The 21,568-nt window shown below is 41.9% G+C and overlaps 1 protein-coding gene across 19 annotated transcripts in view; it reads right to left on the bottom strand.

Moving 5' to 3' along the window:
- Window positions 1-17,887, bottom strand: part of PCNX1 (pecanex 1) — a 93,052-nt gene extending 75,165 nt beyond the window's left edge. For 12 of the 19 annotated variants that reach the window (XR_015701982.1, XR_015701981.1, XR_015701980.1 and 9 more), the window contains exons 1-3: window positions 17,495-17,886; window positions 8,667-8,875; window positions 2,486-2,591 (exon numbers count right to left, since the gene is read on the bottom strand). Coding sequence is in view for 9 of the 19 variants with exons in the window: in XM_087746436.1 (XP_087602562.1) it covers window positions 2,486-2,591; window positions 8,667-8,875; window positions 17,495-17,647 (468 nt within the window). In the remaining 10 variants the exon portion in view is untranslated. Of the gene's footprint in view, window positions 1-2,485; window positions 2,592-6,854; window positions 6,912-8,666; window positions 8,876-10,919; window positions 11,097-17,494 lie in introns of those variants that run through there. The other 7 variants (XM_087746443.1, XM_087746441.1, XM_087746440.1 and 4 more) reach the window with 4 other exon arrangements.
- Between the last annotated feature and the right edge of the window lie 3,681 nt (window positions 17,888-21,568).

Here is a 21,568-nt window from a genome sequence, read left to right on the forward strand (position 1 = left end):
TGTTGGTACGTGGAAAGTAGCAGCAGCATGAACAGGGGATATCGCAGGATGATTCTTGCTAGCAGCTGAATAAACTGAAATCAATTTAACCTAGCCATTTTACTGTATCTTTTTCCTCCCCCTCATTCCTGCAAATGCAATTTTTCTTTTGAAGACAGTTTCCAAGCACACAGATTACAGTTACCTCAAAGCAAGCAAACTGGTTACTGAAAGACAGTATTCCTCGATCTATTCTTGGATATTAGTTACTATCACACTTCAAAGTTATAGTATCTGCTTTTCAGCCATGTTCAATGGCCAACCAGCAGGCATATACCTCTTCATATGAGAACTAGCTAGCCATTTAGTTTTGCAGTCTGCCTTTCCACATACATCCTGTAGTCTGTAGTGGATTATTTTGCAGAGGTGCTAAAGAGAACTTAAGTCTTTCCTTCAATAATATTTCCAATACTACCTCTCTAAAAGAACTCCGAATAGCACACAAAAATGTATGTGTCAAATAATTAAACCACTCAGAAATAAGATAGGCAAAAGGCAAAATCTCAAAGGCAAAATCTGAACCCAAGATACATAAAAATTATAGCAGTTTGACTTTACTGTATACTTATTGCGATGCTGTTTTTAAGAAATCCCTAGTTCAAATGACTCTGGGGAAAAGAGAGCATAATTCTACTAGTTCTTCTCTGTAAGCACAACAAAGTTAAGGTAATCTGAAGGTGTATGCAGATTTTATTCAGCCATACTACAGAAGAACAATGGCTTTGCTATGTGTAATGCAAAAAAGCAGAAAGAGCTTGTTTAATGGATTTTCTTTACTACACTCTCATGCATACTTTTAGTTAGTCATTTTGCCATGTTTCAACTTTTTTCCCCTTCGGTAACATGCCTTGCTGAATGCTGTAGCTGAATGCAAATGCATCAGCATGGGAAAGCTATTTCACACAAAAAACTGAACAGAACTCAGGTGCTTACTGTTCACATACCCTTTTAAAGCTGCAAATTCAATCACAGGGGACTACTGAGCACTAATTTTGTCAGCATAAACACATTTTAAACACTATACTTCCTTTAACTGTGTTATATTGTCAGCATTAAAGCACACAGGAAAGAACACAGAGCTTCTTCACATGCTTTAACATTACAACTGTTAGGAGTATGTTTGGAATAGTTTTTTTTCGAAAGACCAATCAAAGAAACATGATCCTGTCTTCCTACATGGACCATTGCTTCCTGTTCCTTTGAACACTACAGAATACCTGCTCTCTTCAAAGGAGAAAATCTCTAAGAGTATCTATGCTGCATAATTGAGCATTATTCAGATAAAATACCAACATTAGCATAACACTGCACTACATTATATACTGCTTGCTCAGAAAGCTAATTAGAAGGACTTGATATTGTAATACCACACCAAGGATTTCCACTTCATTCAAAAATAGCTTCTGTATCTTTAATTTGATGCTGCATTGCTCACTGCCAACATAACCTTACAGTCTGGCCAGTCAATCTATTTGTCATGAAGAGTTGGTAAAAGAAAAGATGCCACAGCTGGCTAAACGTCACGAGCCAAACAGAAGGAACAGCACATGCAGCGCTATGGAAGTTGAATGCCTAAATCTAGCAGACATAATAAGGAAACAGAACAACTTCCCCAGTGCAATTAGAGCATAATGAAGTTGCATTAAAATCTAATAAAGCCAAGTTCTTCAGCACTTCCACCTGGTGCGCAGCAGCCCCTATTTATTGCTTTCTTCCCACCCCTGTTGAAGTGTCAAAATAGTGAAGACTTTGCAGAGGTCATCCAAAAATAAAAGTTTTAGTCTTTCCATTTGTACCAGTTTATCTTGCTTTGTACTTTAGCAAATTAACATTTTTGACTCCAGAGTCTGAACTGTCAGGAATAATAACTTTCAGAAAGCCATTTAGCATTGCAAGAGATAATCAGCAGTGGTATGTTCTAAGAAGACTTAACAGAAGCCTCCTCAAATTCAGCACAACTGTAGTTTGCCAATTAAGCATCTAAATGACAGATCAAACAAAAGTAAGGGAGGAAAACAAAGTTAGAACATAAGGATGAAGTTACAGCTTGAGCTATCTAACGGCTCACTGATACCAAAAGGAAGAGGGAAGCCCATCACGGTGGGTCTTGGTACTTATCTGATGATGCTCTGAGACATTTTCATTTATTAATTCAGAAGAAAGCTACCTAAGCAAAAGGGAATACTTTCTGATGGGACAGTAGGTTGCCTTATAAAATCCAGCCATTCCCCAAATGAACACAAGATGGGATGAGCAAGAGCTATGCAGCTGGGAGAGTGCAATGCCACCCTAATAAAGCAGTTAAGAAATACAGAAAGTTAAGCTGTTTATCCTAATACAATTACATAAAAAAGTAAAATAATAGGAAAAAAATCAGCAAAGATTACTCTACAGATTACAAAGCCAGCAGTACTAAAGCAACAACTGCAGTAGCTTTAATCCTTACCTGGCTGTTTGGATCTACCCCAGCATAAGAATTGCGTGAACTACAGCCAACAGGGGGAGTTGCTTCTCGTATGAACTCTGACATCTCAATCCCTCCACCAGGGTCACTGAGAGAAACATAAAAGAAGAGAGGAGAAAAGAAAAAAGAAAAAGAAAAAAACAAACAAACAAACATTAACCTACCAGTCAAACAGAAGTTTGTCTGTCTATGCTGAGTGCAGATTCAAAACGATTTTTCCCCTTTTCAAATATCAGGGGCTCAAATATATCCCAGCATCTCAGATGAATACTGCCCATTTGACACAGGAAGCTCAGTCAGAGCTGGAGCACCCCATATACTGTCACAGAAGCTGCTGCCTTGTAAAGTCCATGGTCACCAGCCAACACAAACCGTTAAGACTTAGGAACTACAAGGCATTTTGAAATGCTGACATCTGAAATTCTGTCTATACATACACACATGTAACTTCCGTATCATCTGTTCAACTACAATACCCAGAAATCAATCAATAGAAAAAGTACTAAATAGAACTCTTTCAAAGAGCAGGGAAAGGACTCAGGTTGAAGGCACTTGTCATTATCCAGATCTTTTCCTTAGAGTGGATCTAGGAGCAAAAGTAAGGATGGGTTAACCAAGAAAGCCACACACTGTCAGTAAAAGTTACTAGAAAGACAGAGACATACAGGGACATGGTATCTCTCCCAGGGATGCAAACCACTTCTTTCTACCAGACAATAACTTCCCTTCAGATAATTTATAGGCCCTACCAAGAAATAGTTTCAGATACAAAATATATATTCTTACATCCTGGTGATTTCACCCTTTCAGGATTAATAAGTATTGGTTTGAAAATATTTTCTAGATCAACATCACCAAACTGTAAATCAACATAATTCAGCTTGTCAAAGGCAGATATTTACGAAACAAAAGCAAGTTGGGCCTGTTCATTAGGACAATGGGGTGTTAAATGAGTTGGGGATCCAACCTAGCACTGTTTGTTAATTGCAAAGAGGGAGAAGTTAAGGCATCCCTTTTCCTCTCCCAATACAGTTCTCCTCAACCATCTTGATCCAGGAGACTTCCGAGCAGAAGTAACTGCAGTGTAATTTGACAGTGACACTCTCTGCTCCTCCCCAAAGATCAACAACGGCCTCCCAACAATCAATGATTCAAACCCTTGGCAAGTCCACTCCAACATTTTGCTGGAGAAGGAACATATCCACAACCCTCCAGCTGGAGTAAAGAAACTAAAGATGAAGCCGCTCTGGAGAAGGGGACAAAAGTGGACAGAAGCACTGCAGGGCTTACTTAATAGACAGCTAGTCTCATAGAAAAGTCTCAGGAAATAAGACCAACACCTAATAATTTTTATAATATATGGACATCAATCTAGGATATTATAAACAAACTGTCTGTAGACTAAAGGACCTGAAACATCATTCATTCTGCAGCACGACATTTCAAGCTGTTGTCATCTCAGAGAGGCATAAAGGTACAACCTTGGGAACCATTCTAGATCATATAAGAGGCCCCTGAACCTTCCTACATCAAAGAGATGACAAAAAAGACAGTTTGAAGTTAAGAATATATTATTTCAGTAAAAATACGCTAACTTAAAAGACAACCAGCCATGAGTCAGCAGAACAATTACGGTCGGACTCCAGAAAATTGAAGACAGATGTGAAAAACCACCATTTTGGTACAGCTCAGCAGTGAGACACAAGTATGCTCTTACGGATGGCTGTTTACAGAGCCCTTTCTGACCTGATATTATCAATTATGCTAAGGCAGAACCAGGCAAGAAAAAAAAATAATACAGAGTTCAGCTTCAATAACTTCAACCAGCTTTAGCCAAACGAAGCCTTCCTTACATAAGATATTAAGAACACATAAGGACAAAACATGAAGTTAAAGACTAAACTGAAAAAATTCTCATTTCATGTTTAAGTTCAGCATACATTATGATGACAACTGAAGATCTAACAAAGAACGCCTTTCACAAAAAGATGAAATTCCTTTCCTGTTTGAATAATTCATTCAGAAACACTGCATACGATTAAAGTATGTCCTAATGAAGTAGAAAAATAAGTCAATGTGAATAAGCTCCATGCATAGAACTGGGTAGTTAGCCAGGGTGGGAGAAGGAGGTGATTTTGTTTAAATGTGAACCAACAGATATCAGCATAAGCAACAATAAAACCCAACGCTACCACTCTACTCACAGCTGCTATATTCTGTGACAGCACACACAAATTAATGGATGAACAAAAGCTAGTAACAAACAACAACAAATATAGTCTGCAGGAACAAGCAGGAAGTACAGATGTCTAGGATTAATCATTGCATGCATAAGGATCTGGACTACAACAGCATGTAGAATCCTTTTTGAGCTATTTTCTGCTAGTGTTGTGGCCATTCCTTTCTGCTATTAAGTTCTACAATCAGTTTCTTACGGGTTGCTGACTTCATACCTTAGAGCAAGTGCTACGCTTTTCTGTTTGCAAGCAAAAAAACCCTGAAGTAACATTACTACACAAATTGAGAAGTCTGAATAAATTATGTCCAGCTGCCTGCAATGGAAATTGCTGTGGAAGAGGCATCAAGAGATTGTGCAAAACAAATTAAAACTAGTGTTTCTAATTATTAGTAACTGTCCTACCTAAAATTACTATCTGCAGCTATATTACATTTGTGTGTCAGAGACTAACCAGAAGTCTGAAGAGGCTGTAAGTCTACATGAATTCAGAAGTTTACAATCTGACTTAGGCTGATTGACTAAAGAAATCTGATATTCTTCCAGAGAGGATTTGGAATGAGCAATTTTGATTTCAGGACAAAGCAGAGGAAGAGTTTATTCTTTACTTTACTTTTGAACATCACCTTCTGTCCTTAATTTCCAACTAAAACAGCAGGATAACTAGTCAGGAGGCTGCTCTCAAAACACAGAAAGACCAGGGCATGTACTGCAAATGCTAGACCACAACAGTTACAAGTATTAAGAGAAGTTTTTTTAAAAGCTTGAATCACTGATACAGTGAAAAATGCAAAACAACTCCAAGCTCAAGAAAAGGTCTGCCGGCCACAGAAAACTGCAAGGAGAAGAAAGAGCAAAGGCAGGGCAAGAGTTGTACAGATTATCCCCCTCCCCCCCCCGATTTCTCTTGCTCATACTTCTTTAAGTAGATTGTACATAACTCAAAGACGCAACAAATTAGGAAACTATTCTCCACCTGTGGAAGTACATGTGAAATTCATGTAGTATCATGATTACAGCTCCCCCATGCTGATGCAGATTGGCAGTAGCAGTGTCACCAGGTTAATGCTTTATGATACTTTGAACCATAGCAGTCATTGACACAAGAAAGAAGCCATATTCATATCCCCAGAAGCAAGACTGACTTAAGGGTTCTAAGGTATATATGTGGGTCCACTGATACTCAAAGATTATGCTTGCACTGTTCCTTCTACCTTTTATGTGAGATTAGGAGCCTGTTTCCCCATTACCTGTTTCCATGATACCTCACAGAAGCATTACTAACACCACTCCCTTAAGTACGAAAGCAACAACTGCACTAGAAGCTACAGAACACAACTCACATTCCTATCTCTAATGAAGACTAATTTCTTTCAAAAATATTAACTAGAGAATTTCACTTTCATAAAGAGGATGAGGAAAAAAAATAAAGAAGGCATTTCTTAGGGAACAGTAAGTTGTTCTTTGCTTAAGCATGCCAAAGTTTTATGAAAAGATCAAACACCCTCAGAGTTTGATCCTGTTCACAAACCGATGTGAACTGAAGATAAATGAGCAGTTCAAGTAAACCTACAAATGACAGCACATAGTTTTTGTCAGATACCCGAAAGCACCACTTTGCAAATAAACATCTTCAGAAAGAAAGAACAGTTCTTAGAAGCTAAATGGAATCCTGAACATAACTTTTGAATGGAAACCAAACTATTGCTTAATCCTTCAAAAATACTAATATTCATATCTAAAGGGGGGGGGATGAAAACTCTAGGACAGCTTTGCACACTATATTCTCTCTATATATATTTGGTATCACATGCTGTAGCCTAAGCTATCAACACTAATATTCTGATTATGCAAATATTTAAGGTAGTATGTTGGCTTAGATCTCCCCTATATCCACCTTATGCCAGGGGATCAGAGTTTAAAAAAAAGAAAACCCTACATACACACTTTCTTCCGATACAGTTTTTTTTATTAGTGTTCTGATTTAACTTACTAAGAAGATGACAGCTCAATATTAAACACTCACACTACATCCCCTGTACTGGTTCGAATGTTATCCCAGAGTTCTTGTAAGCTACCAGGCACAGATTAGTATATACTGTACATCCCACTTACCAAAAAGTAACTCCGTAATTTCTGCATTGACCTTGTTCCCAGTTCTAGTTAAGAGACCTGAAAGTGGGAACAAGGATCATATAAAAGTTAATGAAACTTCAGTTGGCAAGCAGGACACACAGCATCAAACTAACCTCTACTTCTGAGCTCACAAATGCTTATAATGTAGTTACTTGTCCCATGTCAACTGCTCCTTAGACAAAACAGAACTTCTGAAATACCCAGAAGTAACTCAGAATACTAGCAGAAAGAAGTCCCTTGCCAAGTCTTGGCTACTGTTTTGGAAGCAAAAGCTATACGGCTTAAAAAAGAAGAAACATCTAAGCATCACAACTAAAACATGCATTAGCAAGGTTGCATTGAAACAGAACAGACCATTAGTTTACTTTCATGAATTTTATTAAGCAGAATAAGCATTAATATACATTTAGGCAAGCATTCTGCCAAAATAGCTCAATACAGTTTTAGTAAGGTATATGGTGATCTAAATGGAGTCACAATTAAAATCAGCAGATTTAGTTACCAAACACAACATGGAAAAAGGGTCAGGTTATAAAAGATTGATACAAGAAGTTACTGTATATCAACTTTAAAGGAATCCAAGACACTAACAATTTTTGCTAACAATACACTCCCTAAGCTGAGAGCAGATGCAGAAGAAATTAAGACCCATCTCATGAGAAGCTACCCCATATGCACAATGAAGTCCTTTTAATTCTAGGCTGAGCATTTTAAAGAGCATCACTTTAACACTTCCTTTTTTTAAGCATCCTGATAAACAGACTTAAGAGGCTTCTTTCAACTACATTTCCTTATAGCACTTGTCTCCATGTAAAAGTTTCAGGGGGTTTTTTTGTTTATTTGTTTTTAGTAAAACACACACAACCTTTTAAGAGTCAGGATAGCACACTAATTGCCTCACTTTGAAAACTATTCATGGCTACTAGTACCAGAAACTCACAGACAAGAGAAAGGTCTTCTTTAAAAGCTAACAATTCAAGGCTGATTTATTTCATGCAGGGTAACTCTTAAGATGGCCTCAATTATCTGGAGCTAGGCAGAGGCTTTGATAATAGAGCTCGTAACACTTCCACAGTCTGATCAGACTGGTTAGGCTGGCCTTGTTGATGAGTCATCTTTTGCTCTTCTTTCTCCAAATAGTCTGGTCAGAGGAGGAAAACCTCTGGGTTTTTTGATGCTGGCAACAGCAAAGATCTGTGGAAAGGAACCACCTCCTATTGACAGTACTTCAGAGTCATCATTTTCATTACTGAGCTGAGCAATTCCAGAATTTCCAAATTCACAAGACCGTATTCTCCTGAAGTAAGATTATGAGTCAAGTCAAGCATTGTATCTGACTCCTGCTTTTGCAAAACTAAGCAAACTGAAACCCGATCAGACATTCCTCTTGGTGATAAAAGACAGCATATAGTATGTGGTCTCTGACAGATTTTTAAAATTAAGTCTACTGCTGAAATAAGATTACTTGTACTGGTTGCGTTCATTAAGTATTTAGTGACCTAATCAGCACACATTTTCCATGCTATTGTTTCTGTGCTTCCAGCATTTTCAATATTGTTCTGGAACTCCTTTGGGGGAGGAACCAGGAAATTAACATGAATCCATCATTTCAAACCTAATACATAAATAAGTCTGCTTTTAAAGACCAGACTTAAACAGTCTTTCAGAACTACGGAGCTCTTCATCTATAATCCTCAGTGTTTATTTCAACCACCATTCCAGTTACACATCTGACAAAGACAGGATGGTTTATCATTTGAAGCAGTACACAAACATCAGCAGACACCTTACCTGGGCCCATTGCTGTCTTTCCTCTTGGCTGAAACATTGCTTTGTTCTGTTTTTGCACCTCTGTCCATATGCTCACTGGCGTTCCTCTCCACAATTTCTCCCTCATCCAGTGCCCTGTGCAAACGGTAATTCACCATCTTCAAAACGATAAAGAGAGCTGCTATCACCGGGCAGTAGACAGCTACTATCATCATGGAAGAAGGAAGGGCCTTTCAAAAGAGAGTAAGAAAGGGTTAATGAACACAAGGTCAAATGTCCATAAGAATACATAAAGCTATGTAGAGTTTAACAGTTCCTTTCATATGGAGAAAAATATTGATCATACTGAAAAGGAAGGTTTAAAACACATACCCCTACAGTCAAACTTTATGTGGAGACTGTTAGAAGTCTAACAGCATAGACAAAAGGAACAGTTGGACTACAAGGGTACCAAAGCACCACAGCAGCATGCTAAGTAGACCTATCACTGGATCCTGAGAATCAAATTCAACTCTTGTTCTCTTTTTCCAGGCTATTGGAATGTAAGACCTAGACTAGGAAACCTAGAGAGCTAGCATGATTTTTGTGTCATACCCACTATTCTTGATTAGTTATCATTAGTTAAAAAAAAGATGGGAAGATTTTAAGCAACTTGAAAACTAAACCAAGCAAAGGGTATGACCTTATTTCAGGGCTAGTACACAGCACCAAGTCCACTTTGGAAAAACTGATGCGAGTTTGACAGCATGGTGGATGGGAGAAAACCTGCTCAACTACCCAACATAGATGTTTTGACTTAGCTTGTCAGCTTCCAAGAGCTACTCTTGCATGACAAGACACTGATAAGTCACAAAAGCCAAACTATTCCGTACCTGCATACAAAAAAAAGGCTGTTTACATTTGCGGCTCACACATTTGCACATTATTGTGGACTACTGCGTAAGATCAAACGCTGCAAAGATCATTTGTGCTAGACCACTACATGCCTACGGAGAGGCAGCCAACGTAGACGTTTTGAAGAGAATTTTTCAGCTGTGTCAAAGGTGGCCAGAAGCCACATGAAAAACCTCAGTCCTGAATTCAACTTTTGAAATTCCACTCAGTTAAGACTTCTCATGCAACTTTTGCTGAGGCCCATAAGGGTTTCATAGATCAATCACTTCAGCAACAGATATTGATTCAGTGTGACCTAATAGCTGTTTAAAAGAAGCATTCAGAGTACTAGTTAAACTTCAGATTTCGCTTCAAGGATTCCACCCTTCTAATTCACCTTTTATTCATATTTATAATTTTGCTATTTCCCTAGACAGTCACTAAACAAAATGAGATATTAACTCTTAGTCTTCATCCATAAACAGACCACTTTCCTTACAAAAGCAACAAGAGTCTGTGTTCTCAAATATTTTGCTGCATCACTACCCTTTACCCCACTGATGGTGTAGTTTGATATAAAATTCTAACAGCCATAAATATATATATATATATATACACACACACACAGACATACGACAATCAGAATTAAACAGCATTTGTTACTCAGCACAAACATTAATTTAGTAGATGAGAAGAACAAATGAATTGTCTTTTTAGACCTCCTAGCCTAAGGAGAATTCCAGCTTGTTTCATACACCTAGTCTCCCTCCCTATACAGCCCATTGCAAGAGAAGAGTCTTTAGGGTGATCAAAGCCCCATGCACACCTTGCAGAATCAGAAAGAAACATGGCTGGAGAATAAGAGAGAGCGCCCTCTCTATTCTGCACACAAAGCTAGTTTTCAGTCATTTAAAAGAGATCTGATTACAACATTAATATTTCTACATATTCAAGACTATTAGTCCTAGAAGAACTAGCAGTGCTCATCATGAGTTTAGCAAAAACACTGTTTGAAGAGATCTCCAAATACAAAATATTGTACTAATATAGGGGATAAAAGAACAAACATTTCTAAATATTGTATTGACTGTTGACTTCAGAAGAAAACCAATCCTTAATCTGGTTGCTCACGTCCTGGCAGTAAGCAAAAACAAATAATCAATATAACATTTCTCAAGCCAAACAAGTATAAATAATTGAGTCTGGAATCAATCAAGAGGCAGGTTACTTATTAGGATTCTTTTCTTAAAGAGATCAAGTTTAACCTACCTTTTCCTCCAAAACAAGTTAAAACCTAATACAACATTCGAAGTAGGACAGGCAAACTAAGCTGAGGTACGCTAACTTAGACTTCGCATGCTGAGCTGGGCAAGACCCTGATGGATAGGGAGATTCACTTACCAAGCACCACCTCAGGAGGAGAAAGAGGAAACAAAGCTATTTGAAAACAGCATCAGTAAGCATCCAGGAGACACAACGATGCTAATGGCATCCATACAACCCCTGAAGCAATGCTACAAGGGTTTCCTCAAGAAATGCGTGCTTCCGCTTCCAAGAACTTCAGAGGCTGCTAGCTCCCTGCAGGCAAGGGCAAGCCCATTAACTTTGGCAAAACACATGAGCTTCCTGTACTTGCTAAGCAGCCTGCTACCCAATCACAAGCACAACTTCAACTATCCTCTCCGTTACAAGTACCTAGTGTTCAGAAGCCAGAAGAATCAGTTTAACGCTAGAGGACAACAGCTAGAGTTAGTCTGTAAAAGACATGCCTATACTTTTCTATCTGGAGAGCTCTTCAATTTCTCCCCTCCGCTCAGTGAGCGGCGAGGTCACACAGCGTATCCAGTTCACCCTGTGGAATGCAAAAATCTACACATCCTGTTCTGCAAAGGAAAGCTTTGAGAACAAGTGGGGAAGGCGGCAAAACCCCTCATGTAACTTGCAGCAAAAAGAATTAAAGGGTGCTTTTTCTTCGCACTCTATTTCCACAAGATTGCAGAAAGCTAAAATAAGTTAACTCACTACTTCTCATTCTTCGTATTCATTAGTAGTTACTCCTCTCTGGATAGAGTATATGCTCTGGAAAGAGAAGAAATTTTAGCATGTCTGGCATACTCTGCTGTCTGATCATACTTCATATTAAGTCTCACGCTGCGGTACAGCAGTGCTACCCACGGTACCAGTAACTCGCCTGCATTCCAGTCTCAAGAGGAAGAGTTACTGCAACATAACCTAAATCACTGGTGCCTTCTCTACTTTTCTTTGCCAAACTTAGAAGCATTCAACTTCCATTTGGGGTCTTCTCTCCACAAGCCAAGGCGAGTTAAAGTGAGATTCGTGTTTTAAACAGTGCTTGACATTTCACCACATTTGACGAGAGACAGTTCTCTCACCAGCATAACTGAGCATCCTATACAATCATAGAATGCTTTGGGATGGAAGGGACCTTTAAAGGTCATCTAGTCCAACCCCCCTGCAATGAGCAGGGACATCTTGAACTACATCAGGTTGCTCAGAGCCCCATCCAGCCTGACCTTGGATGTTTCCAGGGATGGGGCATCTACCACCTCTCTGGGCAACCCATTCCAGTGTTTCACCACCCTCACTGTAAAAAATTTTTTCCTTGTGTTTAGTCTAAATCTACCCTCCTTCAGTTTAAAACCATTGCCCCTCGTCCTGTCGCAGCAGGCCTTGCTAAAAAAGACTATCCCCACCTTTCTTGTAGGCCCGCTTTAAGTATTGAAAAGATCTCCCTGCAGCCTTCTCCAGGCTGAACAACCCCAGCTCTTTCAGCCTTTCCTCATAGCAGAGGTGTTCCATCCCTCTGATCATTTTTGTGGCCCTCCTCTGGTCCTGCTCCAACAGGTCCATGTCCTTCCTGTGCTGAGGGCTCCAGAGCTGGACACAGTACTGCAGGTGGGGTCTCACCAGAGCAGAGTAGAGGGGCAGAATCACCTCCCTCGATCTGCTGGCCACACTTGTTTTGATGCAGCCCAGGATACCATACCATCTTCAAGACGGGAATACAAATATAAATCCTGCAAATTTGCAGCTAGATCTCATTTCAGTTGTTTTCACAAGTATTAAAGCATTTTTATTGGGCACAACACACTAAAAACCTCAGGTTAGAGCTTGTTAGCAGACACCAGCTGGCTACAAGCCTGTAGCTGCAAGAGCATTTCAGAGAACATCCCATTTTACTGCACATCTCCAGTCACTTCCATTAGCACCAAAAGAAAACACACTGTAGGAGACAGAAGAGCTAGACATGACCATACAAAAACTGCCTGCTTTAATTACATTCTGTTGAAAACCTCAGTCATCTAATGGCTGAACAAACCCAATCATTAGATAAACTCCCAGCTGAAAGTATTTCCCTAAATCTTAAAGGGAAGTTAAGCAGTACTCTCAAAGGGGGGGCGGGGGAAGGACACTGATTTCCTACCATCTTTCCCTCAGGAGTTACTTTCCAAATTTAAACCTTTCACGGCAACTTATGAAATCCACACTATACACGTGCACAGATACAAGATGCAAGAATGCACAGGTGAGGAGTGGGACTGTCTGTTCTGGAAGCTGCTGGCTGTTAGGTCAGCTCAGTTGTATCACAGCACACCTTTTGTGAAAGTGTGGGTAGAAAAAGCTTTAAGCACTCCTAGATTCTAGTGTTCAACCTAGAACAGTAAAGAAACCTCAGACCACTAGTTACAGGACTAAAATACTCCCATTTGAATTACAAAAGGTCACTGCATCTTGATTCAACATTTCAAATACATAAGTGCCAGGAACCACAGGGAATTTCATTGATCACAGGCTGTGCTGCATACTTATGAAGAAACAAAGACTATATGGATCTTACCTAATCGCATCTAGCTTTAGCTAGACACTACAGACGCAATGAAGTTTCCAGATTCTTTTCAAAGAGATGTGTAGGTGTTACCTGTTGAGAACATTCATAGGAAAGTCTCCCGACCCTAATCAGATTGCAAGTCCTTATGTAAAAGTGATATCAATCAAACGTTCACTAAGCAGTAACAGTTGTCTTGTAAAATGCTTTCAAGTTCAAGCATTTTGAGGCCAGTATTTTAGAGAAAGATTCATACTGGAGAACAGGAAAGATCCCAAAACAGCAGATGTAGTTTTGTCACCATTCTTTGTTTATGAACAGCCAGAGCCCTTAAGAACTGCTGTTATCAGGAAGCATGTTCAGTTACAAGTTATCTAGTGTTTGACTGAAACCTTAATGTGTACAAATGAAACTTGAGTAGCCAAGAAACTAAATGTGGCTTACAACAACATGGGACACCAGGGATCCTCATCATACAACCAACTTCAAGTACTTAAACTCTTAGTTTGAGAAACAGAAACTTTCAGAAACTTCACTTGAAGGAAGACTTTCACATGAAGCTACGTTTGTATGACCTACTTCTGTAACTATGTACACAAGTCAGGAAATCAAGTGCCTATTAAGTGAACTGTTGTCTAAATGAGCTTGACTTTGACAGACAAGTTCTGTAGGTGCACAGGAGCCTATCACCCCAAGCAAGGTACAGTCCTGGCTCCTCTTCAGTCACTGGCAAAGCTCCCCGAGTGCCGGAGCCAAGGCTTCACCCCCTCCTGCGCACGTGGTGGGGCTGAAACAGCATTCCGACCCGGGGAAGCGCTTTGGCAGCCTCCTCTCTTCCCCTCCCCCTTGCAACACTGAGGCATAACATTGGCCTCTGCATTTAGGGTATTTTTTCCAACTCTACCACTGTATTTTACAACCTAGTTGCACAGTTCCCCCATATTGTAGCATATTTTCTTCTCCCAACTTGAGTTTTGGATTAGAGTAAAAACAGGGATCAGCTCGTGCGACAGATATGCAGATCAACGAGCACAGTTGAGTCTGTTACTGAATACAAATATCCAAACAGGATAGATTTAACTAGTCTAGAAAGCAGTTATTTTTGTATGCATGCTGCCAAGCCACAGATCCAAGAGTACAGACTCAAGCAGCTTTACTCAAGCAGACATTTCTCTTCCTTTACACCCCAATTCCTTCATTATCTACAATTTTCTTTTTGCCACACTACCAACAAGGACAGGTTAAGTGTATAAATACACATGAGAGAAAGAAAAGTATACAGATCTGTAATATAAATACATTTATGTATACATCTGTCTCTTCTCCTTCACACAGGGTACAGACCTCACTTTCATGTGCTTTAGCTCAGAAGGCAGATGAGGGACTAAGGAAGAAAGGCTACGTGAATTCTACTGCTAATTTCTTCAGTTGGTTTGCACCATACATTAAACTCATCAACCCTAACAGCACTGGCATACACGTGCAAAGAAACGCGCAGATTTGTGGTATTACTTACTGACCACAACCATTACCAGATCCCATTCTGAAAATACAGGATCAATAGAAGGAATGCGCAGACAAAAGATTAGCAACATTGGGTGCAATAAACCAAATCTTTAAGCAATAAGTGCATCTAAATTACCATATCCAAAAGAGATTAAGTGTTCCATTCCTGTTGGGGGTTAAATAACATTTGAAAGAAGTGATTAACTTACTGTAAAATGCATTCAGCCTTGAGAGCCAGCTACAAGCAAAGCTCTTAGGGGATCCCTTTGCCTTTGTTGCTATGAAACAACTTGGGAATAGCTACAGTTATTGCTGCCCCAGTGCATCAAAGCAACACTATGATCTTGGAATTCCTTATGTGTGGAAGTTTTACAAGTAATATAAAACCTGCCAGCATTCCAAGTCTTTCTATATACCTTGTTTTTTAAACACACAGGGTTGTCTGCCAGCAACAAGTCATTTGAAGCTAGCTTAGAAACTCCCTCCTACACACCAGTGAGCCATGCTCAGAATTCAGATTACGATTACCTAAGACTTTTTAAGCAAGTTCTGCATATTTATGTATGTCGTACATGCAATGCAACATTTACCGCTTTTTATTCTGAAAAAGAGCTTAAGAGATGCTAAAAAGCTAAGATGACCATCACGGTTCTGCCTGTTTAGTTTATGTCTAGACAACACAAACTGCAGAGGGTGGAAAGAGGGAAAACAGCCAAATATGATTCAATCTGCTTTAACTTGTGACTAATCTCCCTACTTATTCTCAGGGAAGTTGGCACTTGTTGTTGCATCTTTAACTTGTTCAGAGCTATGAAGCAAAAGAATTTCTCTGACCTCAACAAAAGCCAAAGCAGCTTGCTTTTGCCTGTCTTTTCCCTTTGCACAGGAAAACAGAAAAACTTTAAGGAACACTGAAGTTTACCCCATAGTATGGGCAACCGAAGCTTAACTGCTGCTTTAAGAGCAGCAGGAGACTCAAATGCTGGTCCAGATTTATCAGTTGTCAGAAGACCTATGTACAATATAGATCAGACCCCCTTGAAAAGTCTATCCTGCAGATGCAGGATATACCTCACCACACCTTTATGAACAGCTTTCTCAGCAAGGCAGTACTAATTAAACAGACTGTCAAAGCAGAAGAGCAGTACTTATAAACAACAACAACGAAAAACAAGCTACATTTGAACAGATACAGATTCACAGGTTTTACAGAGAGGATCTACTTGGTTGAAAGCTTTAGCTAGCTGTTGTCACATTAACTTTGGTTTTAAAAGCAGTTTGTCTCAGCCTGTGGTTTCCTTGCCAGCAGTCTAGAGTTTTCAAACAAAAAGCCTTGGAGCTACCTTTTCCAAGACATGGTAATATGAATTAAAAACTAACCGTACAAGGCTGTAACCTCCTCTTCCACATTAGCTATTTCTTAGTATGAAGTGTCTCATACTACAATCTTACAAATTGCTTTTTAACAAAGCAAATGCCTGACCCACAACTCTCAATCTCTGCACCTGCACTCACATAGAGTTTTTCCTCCAAGGTTTCATTTACTAACTCTCATTTTTTTCACAAGGCATTTTCCTACTCTAAGTTGTCACAGCATCTGGACCCATCAGACTTGCAAATTACATTCTACCTCATATGCTAAAAACTGGTCACGGCACACCTAGTATGATCACACCTTTCTACTAAGAAATCTGAAGTGAAATATTAGCATTTCATAAATCACAGACAAAAGCACTGGCCAGCAGAAAACTACCCCCTTATCTCATAACTGATCATACCTCTCCTATGTTTGTTTCCAAGTCCAAATGTCGAGAAAGTTTCTAGGTTTAAAGGTTAGTATTTTAACAGCTTTGATTGAAGCATCAGATACAAAGATATACTCAACGGGAACTCTCCCAAACCAAGTATACTAAAGTCTGCACACAAGCAAAAAAAGCCAAAGTAACTTCTTGTCAGTAACACACGGTCCAGAGACACTGCCAGCCAGCACACAGTACACTACACCAGAGCCAAATAAACTTCTAGGTTATGGACCCTGAAGCACGTCCTTCCCCCAGTCTCAAAAGTCAGAAGAGAAAGCGATAGAGCTCCCAGCAAGAAATACCGGCGAGATCTGACAGCTTCTACGGAAACCCTGCTTTTTCCTGGACTACCAGTAGAACCGCAGTGGAAGCTAGCGGAGTTATGCCCAATTTTGAAGGAAAGCAAGCAGAGAAACGAAGGCGAAGCGCCAGCGGCCGAAGCCCTGCCGCGCCCGACGCGCCCCGCCAGCGCCCACCCACATCCTCCCGGTAACAGGTCCCTGCTTCCGAAAGGCCGCAGCCGCAGGCGTGTTCCGGCCCGCCTCGATCGCGGCTGCCGGGCCCGCCGCGGGCCGCCGCTCACAGCGGCGGGCGCCGAGCGGGACGAGCCGCGGGCAGGCGGGCCCGGGGGCGGCCCGGCAGCGCCGCGGGCAGGGGGCGCGCGTGCGACGGCCCCGGCCCCGCGGCCCTTCCCGCCCCCGCCCCCCCCCGCGGGGCCTCCCCGCCGCCGCTGAGGCGGGCGGCCCCCCGCAAGGCCCGCCCGCCCCGAGGCCCAGGCCGGCACCCTTCCCCCGGGCGCGGCGGCGGCGGCCTGCGCTCACCATGTAGAGGGTGAAGGGGAAGCCGAGCAAGAAGAGCCACAGGTAGAGGTGCAGCGCGTTGACCCCAGCGCCCTGGTGCGGGTCCTGGTACCAGCCGCCGCTCAGCGCCGCCCACACGCCCTGGCGCAGGATCTGCAGCACCTGGGAGCCCATGGCGGCCCCGCTCCGCCGAGCCGGCCCCGCTCTATCCGCCCTGCGAGCCCGGGCAGAGCCGCGCGCCGCCCGCGCTCCGCGACAGCCCGCACGGCCGCAACCGCCGCCGCCGCCTCCCCAGCAACGCCGCCGCCATCTTATGTCCGGGCCCCGGGCCGGCCGCCCGCCCCCGCGCCGCCGACAGACCGGCAGCCCTTGCGGCAGGGGACGCCCGCCCCGCGCTCTGTCGCCGGGGAGGGACAACGCCGCGGGGGCGGGGGCGCCCGCTACTGCGCCTGCGCGCCTCCGCCTCGCCACCGCCGCCCCCCTCCGCCGAGGCGGGCAGAGCCGCCGCCAGCGCCCCCTGGCGGCGCGGAGGAGGGCGGGGCGGCACGGGCCGGCTGAGGGCCGCTCGGCGATGGGCGGGCGAGCGGCCGCCGGCGGCCCTCATCCCCCTCCGGGGCCCCAGCCCCACCTGGCAGGCGGCGGCAGCCGGGGCCTGCCCGGAGCACCGGGGGGAGACCTGTCTCCCGGTCACCGAGGCGCGCTCACGCCTGCGGCCTGGCCAGGGTGGCCCATGCCGTGTCGGGATGCTCCTAGAAAATGGAGGGAGACACAACCGTCGCAAAGGGCTCTTCCTTCCTCTCTCTCAGGGCCTTGCTCCTGGCGGGGCACGCTGTCCTCTTCTTGTGGCAGGGCAGGGGGACACTGTCCCATCGTACACTCTAATTCTTTAAAATTAAAGCAAGATAATTACCTCGGTGATTTTGGAGCCCTTTATTTACTGTCAAGACATGATTTTACCAAAACCCTTGCATACCCATCCCCGCCACAGGGTTTGCTTTGTTGTTGCTCTCAACACATACAAAGCCAGAATCACTTGGATTTATTAGCAAGGAGAGCACAACACAGCAGGCCATGGGTACACCACAAGTCTCTCACAGATTAAAGACTCAACTTCCCCATTCACAGATTTTTACAGAAGGTCACTCGTTCTCATCAAGTCCCGGCTTTTCAAGCTTTCCCCTTAGACAAGCACACCCCAAAAGTCACGCGTCAGATACAAAAGGAGCAGATTAGGGAAGGAGTTGTGAGTGCTGTCGAGCAGGGGAAAGAGGTCTCTTCCTCCAAACCCTATGAATGAATAATGCTTAGGATCCATCCTTAAATTACCTGACTCTCCAGTCATATTTAGGAAAACATAGCTTTGAGGGCATGTATGATACTGTCGCTGTGGTGGCAGAAGTATCCCACATAGGTTCTGTCCTGAAACCAAATTACTGTCCCACTCCAGCGTATACAAGACAGGGGAACAGCACCTTCTGGGGTCTCTGCTGCAGAGGAGTTGCAGGAATGAAATAACCTGAGCACTCAGTCATGACTCATGATGAGCACGCATTTGGGCTGGCGTTTTCAAGAGGCCGCGTGAATGCCACAGTCTCCACAGCGTTTTTCTCCCTGACAGTGAACCAATGGCAGCATTTGGCTATTCTTGGAAAACCAAAAGACAGAAGTGACTGACTCAAAGCAGATGTAGATGATCTTTTTTTGTTTCCCCAGTGGGAAAGTGGGGAGAAGGGATGGACACAAAACCCCAACCATGATGGCTCTCTCCCCCCAGTATAAACAAATAAACCATTTTTAACTTTATTGTCTCAGATGGTGCATTTTCAAATGTAAGACCGCTAGCAGTATTTTGCAAAGGAGCATTTTTTTCACTCTGTCAAACAGGATTGAGATATGAAAGGAAAAAAGGATGCAGGGGAGGAGGAGAAGGGGGAGGGGAGGGAGGAAACCAACAGAGAAAGCCTGGAGAGGATTATCATGGATGGGGAGGGGGGAAATTCCCTTTATCCTTTTGGGATAAAGCCAAGCATGACAAGCCTCACCAGTTACAGTAGGCCCAGAAAAAACAAAAACTATGAAGCCTGTTTCAACTACATCATTTGCCAAAATACCATTACAAACTAAAATTACAAATACAGCTGTTAGAAGTTGAAGTTTTTAGAATGTGTTATCCATAGATGTACTATGATACTGTGACACTTAGGATTATGAAGCATTAGTTCTTCCAGCAGCAGTTTTATGAATGTTACATAAAAGCTGTTCACCTTCTCCACAAAAAGGAGGAGAGAGGGATAACATTCATTAATAACATGTCTGAAGGCCATAGTAAATGCTTTAATGACCTTTATGCTTCTGTTTAGGAGCCATTGATTAAATCTGGACAGATTAGCCTCAGCCTCATAGTAATGATTCATGTTAAACAGTGCCCCTGTGTAAGAGACTGGATGCTGTGGAAGTTTATGGCTGCTTCCCCAGCCCTGCTCCCAGAATTAGTTGGGCCAGCCGTGGAGTGCTAGAGGCTTGTAGAGGCTTGGGGGGTGGGGTGGGTAGTGTTAAAAAACAAACAAACCAACCAGCCAAAACCAAACAACAAAACAAAACAAACCACCACACCAAACAGAGGAAAAGCATGGATATTACAGCCTTAACCCTGATCCCAAACACCATAACCTAGTTTAGCACAGACAGCCCTGTTCAAGAGCACTTCATCATAGGATGATCTAGTCTGCGTCCAGTAAAATAAACAAGAGAATATCATGTACTTGAGAGGACAATTAAATTTCCTTGTTTAGCTATTTAAATGCAAACAGGCTGAAGACATTAAGACACAAGATGGGAAGGTAAAATTGATAACAAGCCCAGTTGTAGGCATCATTAACAAAGCAAGAAAAAAAAACCCTCATTGTTAAAGAGAAACAAACAAACAATCCACATCTGGATAGAAAGTAACAGCAGCAGACTGAATCTATGCGTTGAATCTCTGCAATCCAACAAATAACTAGCTTATCTTCTGCACTATACTTTAGCCTTACAGTACTTCTTAAGGATGAGTATTACTCTCTGTACATGAAAAAAGTGTGCTCTAGGAAAAATAGAGCATGACATCAGTGATGAGTAAACAACGTATTAGATAAAATATTTAAGAGAGGGGACATTAAATAAAGTTATTGGAGATCAACCTATTTTTCTCCAGCATTTCTCTTGTAATTCAGTATGCCAAGACTAAGGCAAAGAAGTAATTTGCCACATAAGTCAGCATTACACATGAGGAGAACAACTTGAAACTGTAACTGTTATTTTGGCCAGACAATACTTCAATTCCATTTTTCCTCACATTCTTTATATATGTACACAGTCAAGCGCTCTCCTTATAACTGAAGGCTATTGAGGAAACTTCTGTAGCAAATTAATATTATGGGCTCTCTTAGGTATGCCATCATATTAAAGATAAGGCAGTTTTGACTTGGACTTGGCCAAGGAATAATGGTCTTGTAATCATATACAGCAGCTTTTTTCTTTACTTCATGCCACACTACACGGGGTTGAAAGAGCATTTGGAAAATCAGGGCAATGCTGTATGTGGTACACAGCAGAATGTAGGTTATACTAAATACTCAGATGGATAAACTAATCACAGTTTCTTGACTAGCCTTATGAGCACACTTTTTCTAATACATGATATTACAAGAACAGGAAGTTAATCAAAATAGTAGCAAAACACTGAAACCTGCCACAAAAATGTTTCAACATGTTGCCATTTCTAAGAGTAACATTGCAGCATGCTTTGCACCATTAGCAGTCCTTTGGCCTTTCTTACCTTCTCATTCAAGGGAATGAAGTTCTACACTTGCCCCCCAGACATCTTTTGTGGGATACCCAAAATTATAATTTTTAAATTAGTTATCAAGAGAATTCCTAAGTTTTATGAGAACATAACTTAGATAATTAGGACAAGAGGTGAAACAGAAAGCCAAAAAGAATATTTTGCCTAAATTGGGTAAAACTTATTATGTCCAGAAACAAGCTTATGATTGTCACTTCCTTGTAATTTTTCATTACAGTAGCTATCACAGTGTGATACCAGGCTGTAAGTAG

Source organism: Nipponia nippon, unplaced genomic scaffold, assembly GCF_047370975.1.
Source record: "Nipponia nippon isolate SJK-2023a ecotype South Korea unplaced genomic scaffold, ASM4737097v1 scaffold_10, whole genome shotgun sequence".
Lineage (NCBI taxonomy): Eukaryota > Metazoa > Chordata > Aves > Pelecaniformes > Threskiornithidae > Nipponia > Nipponia nippon.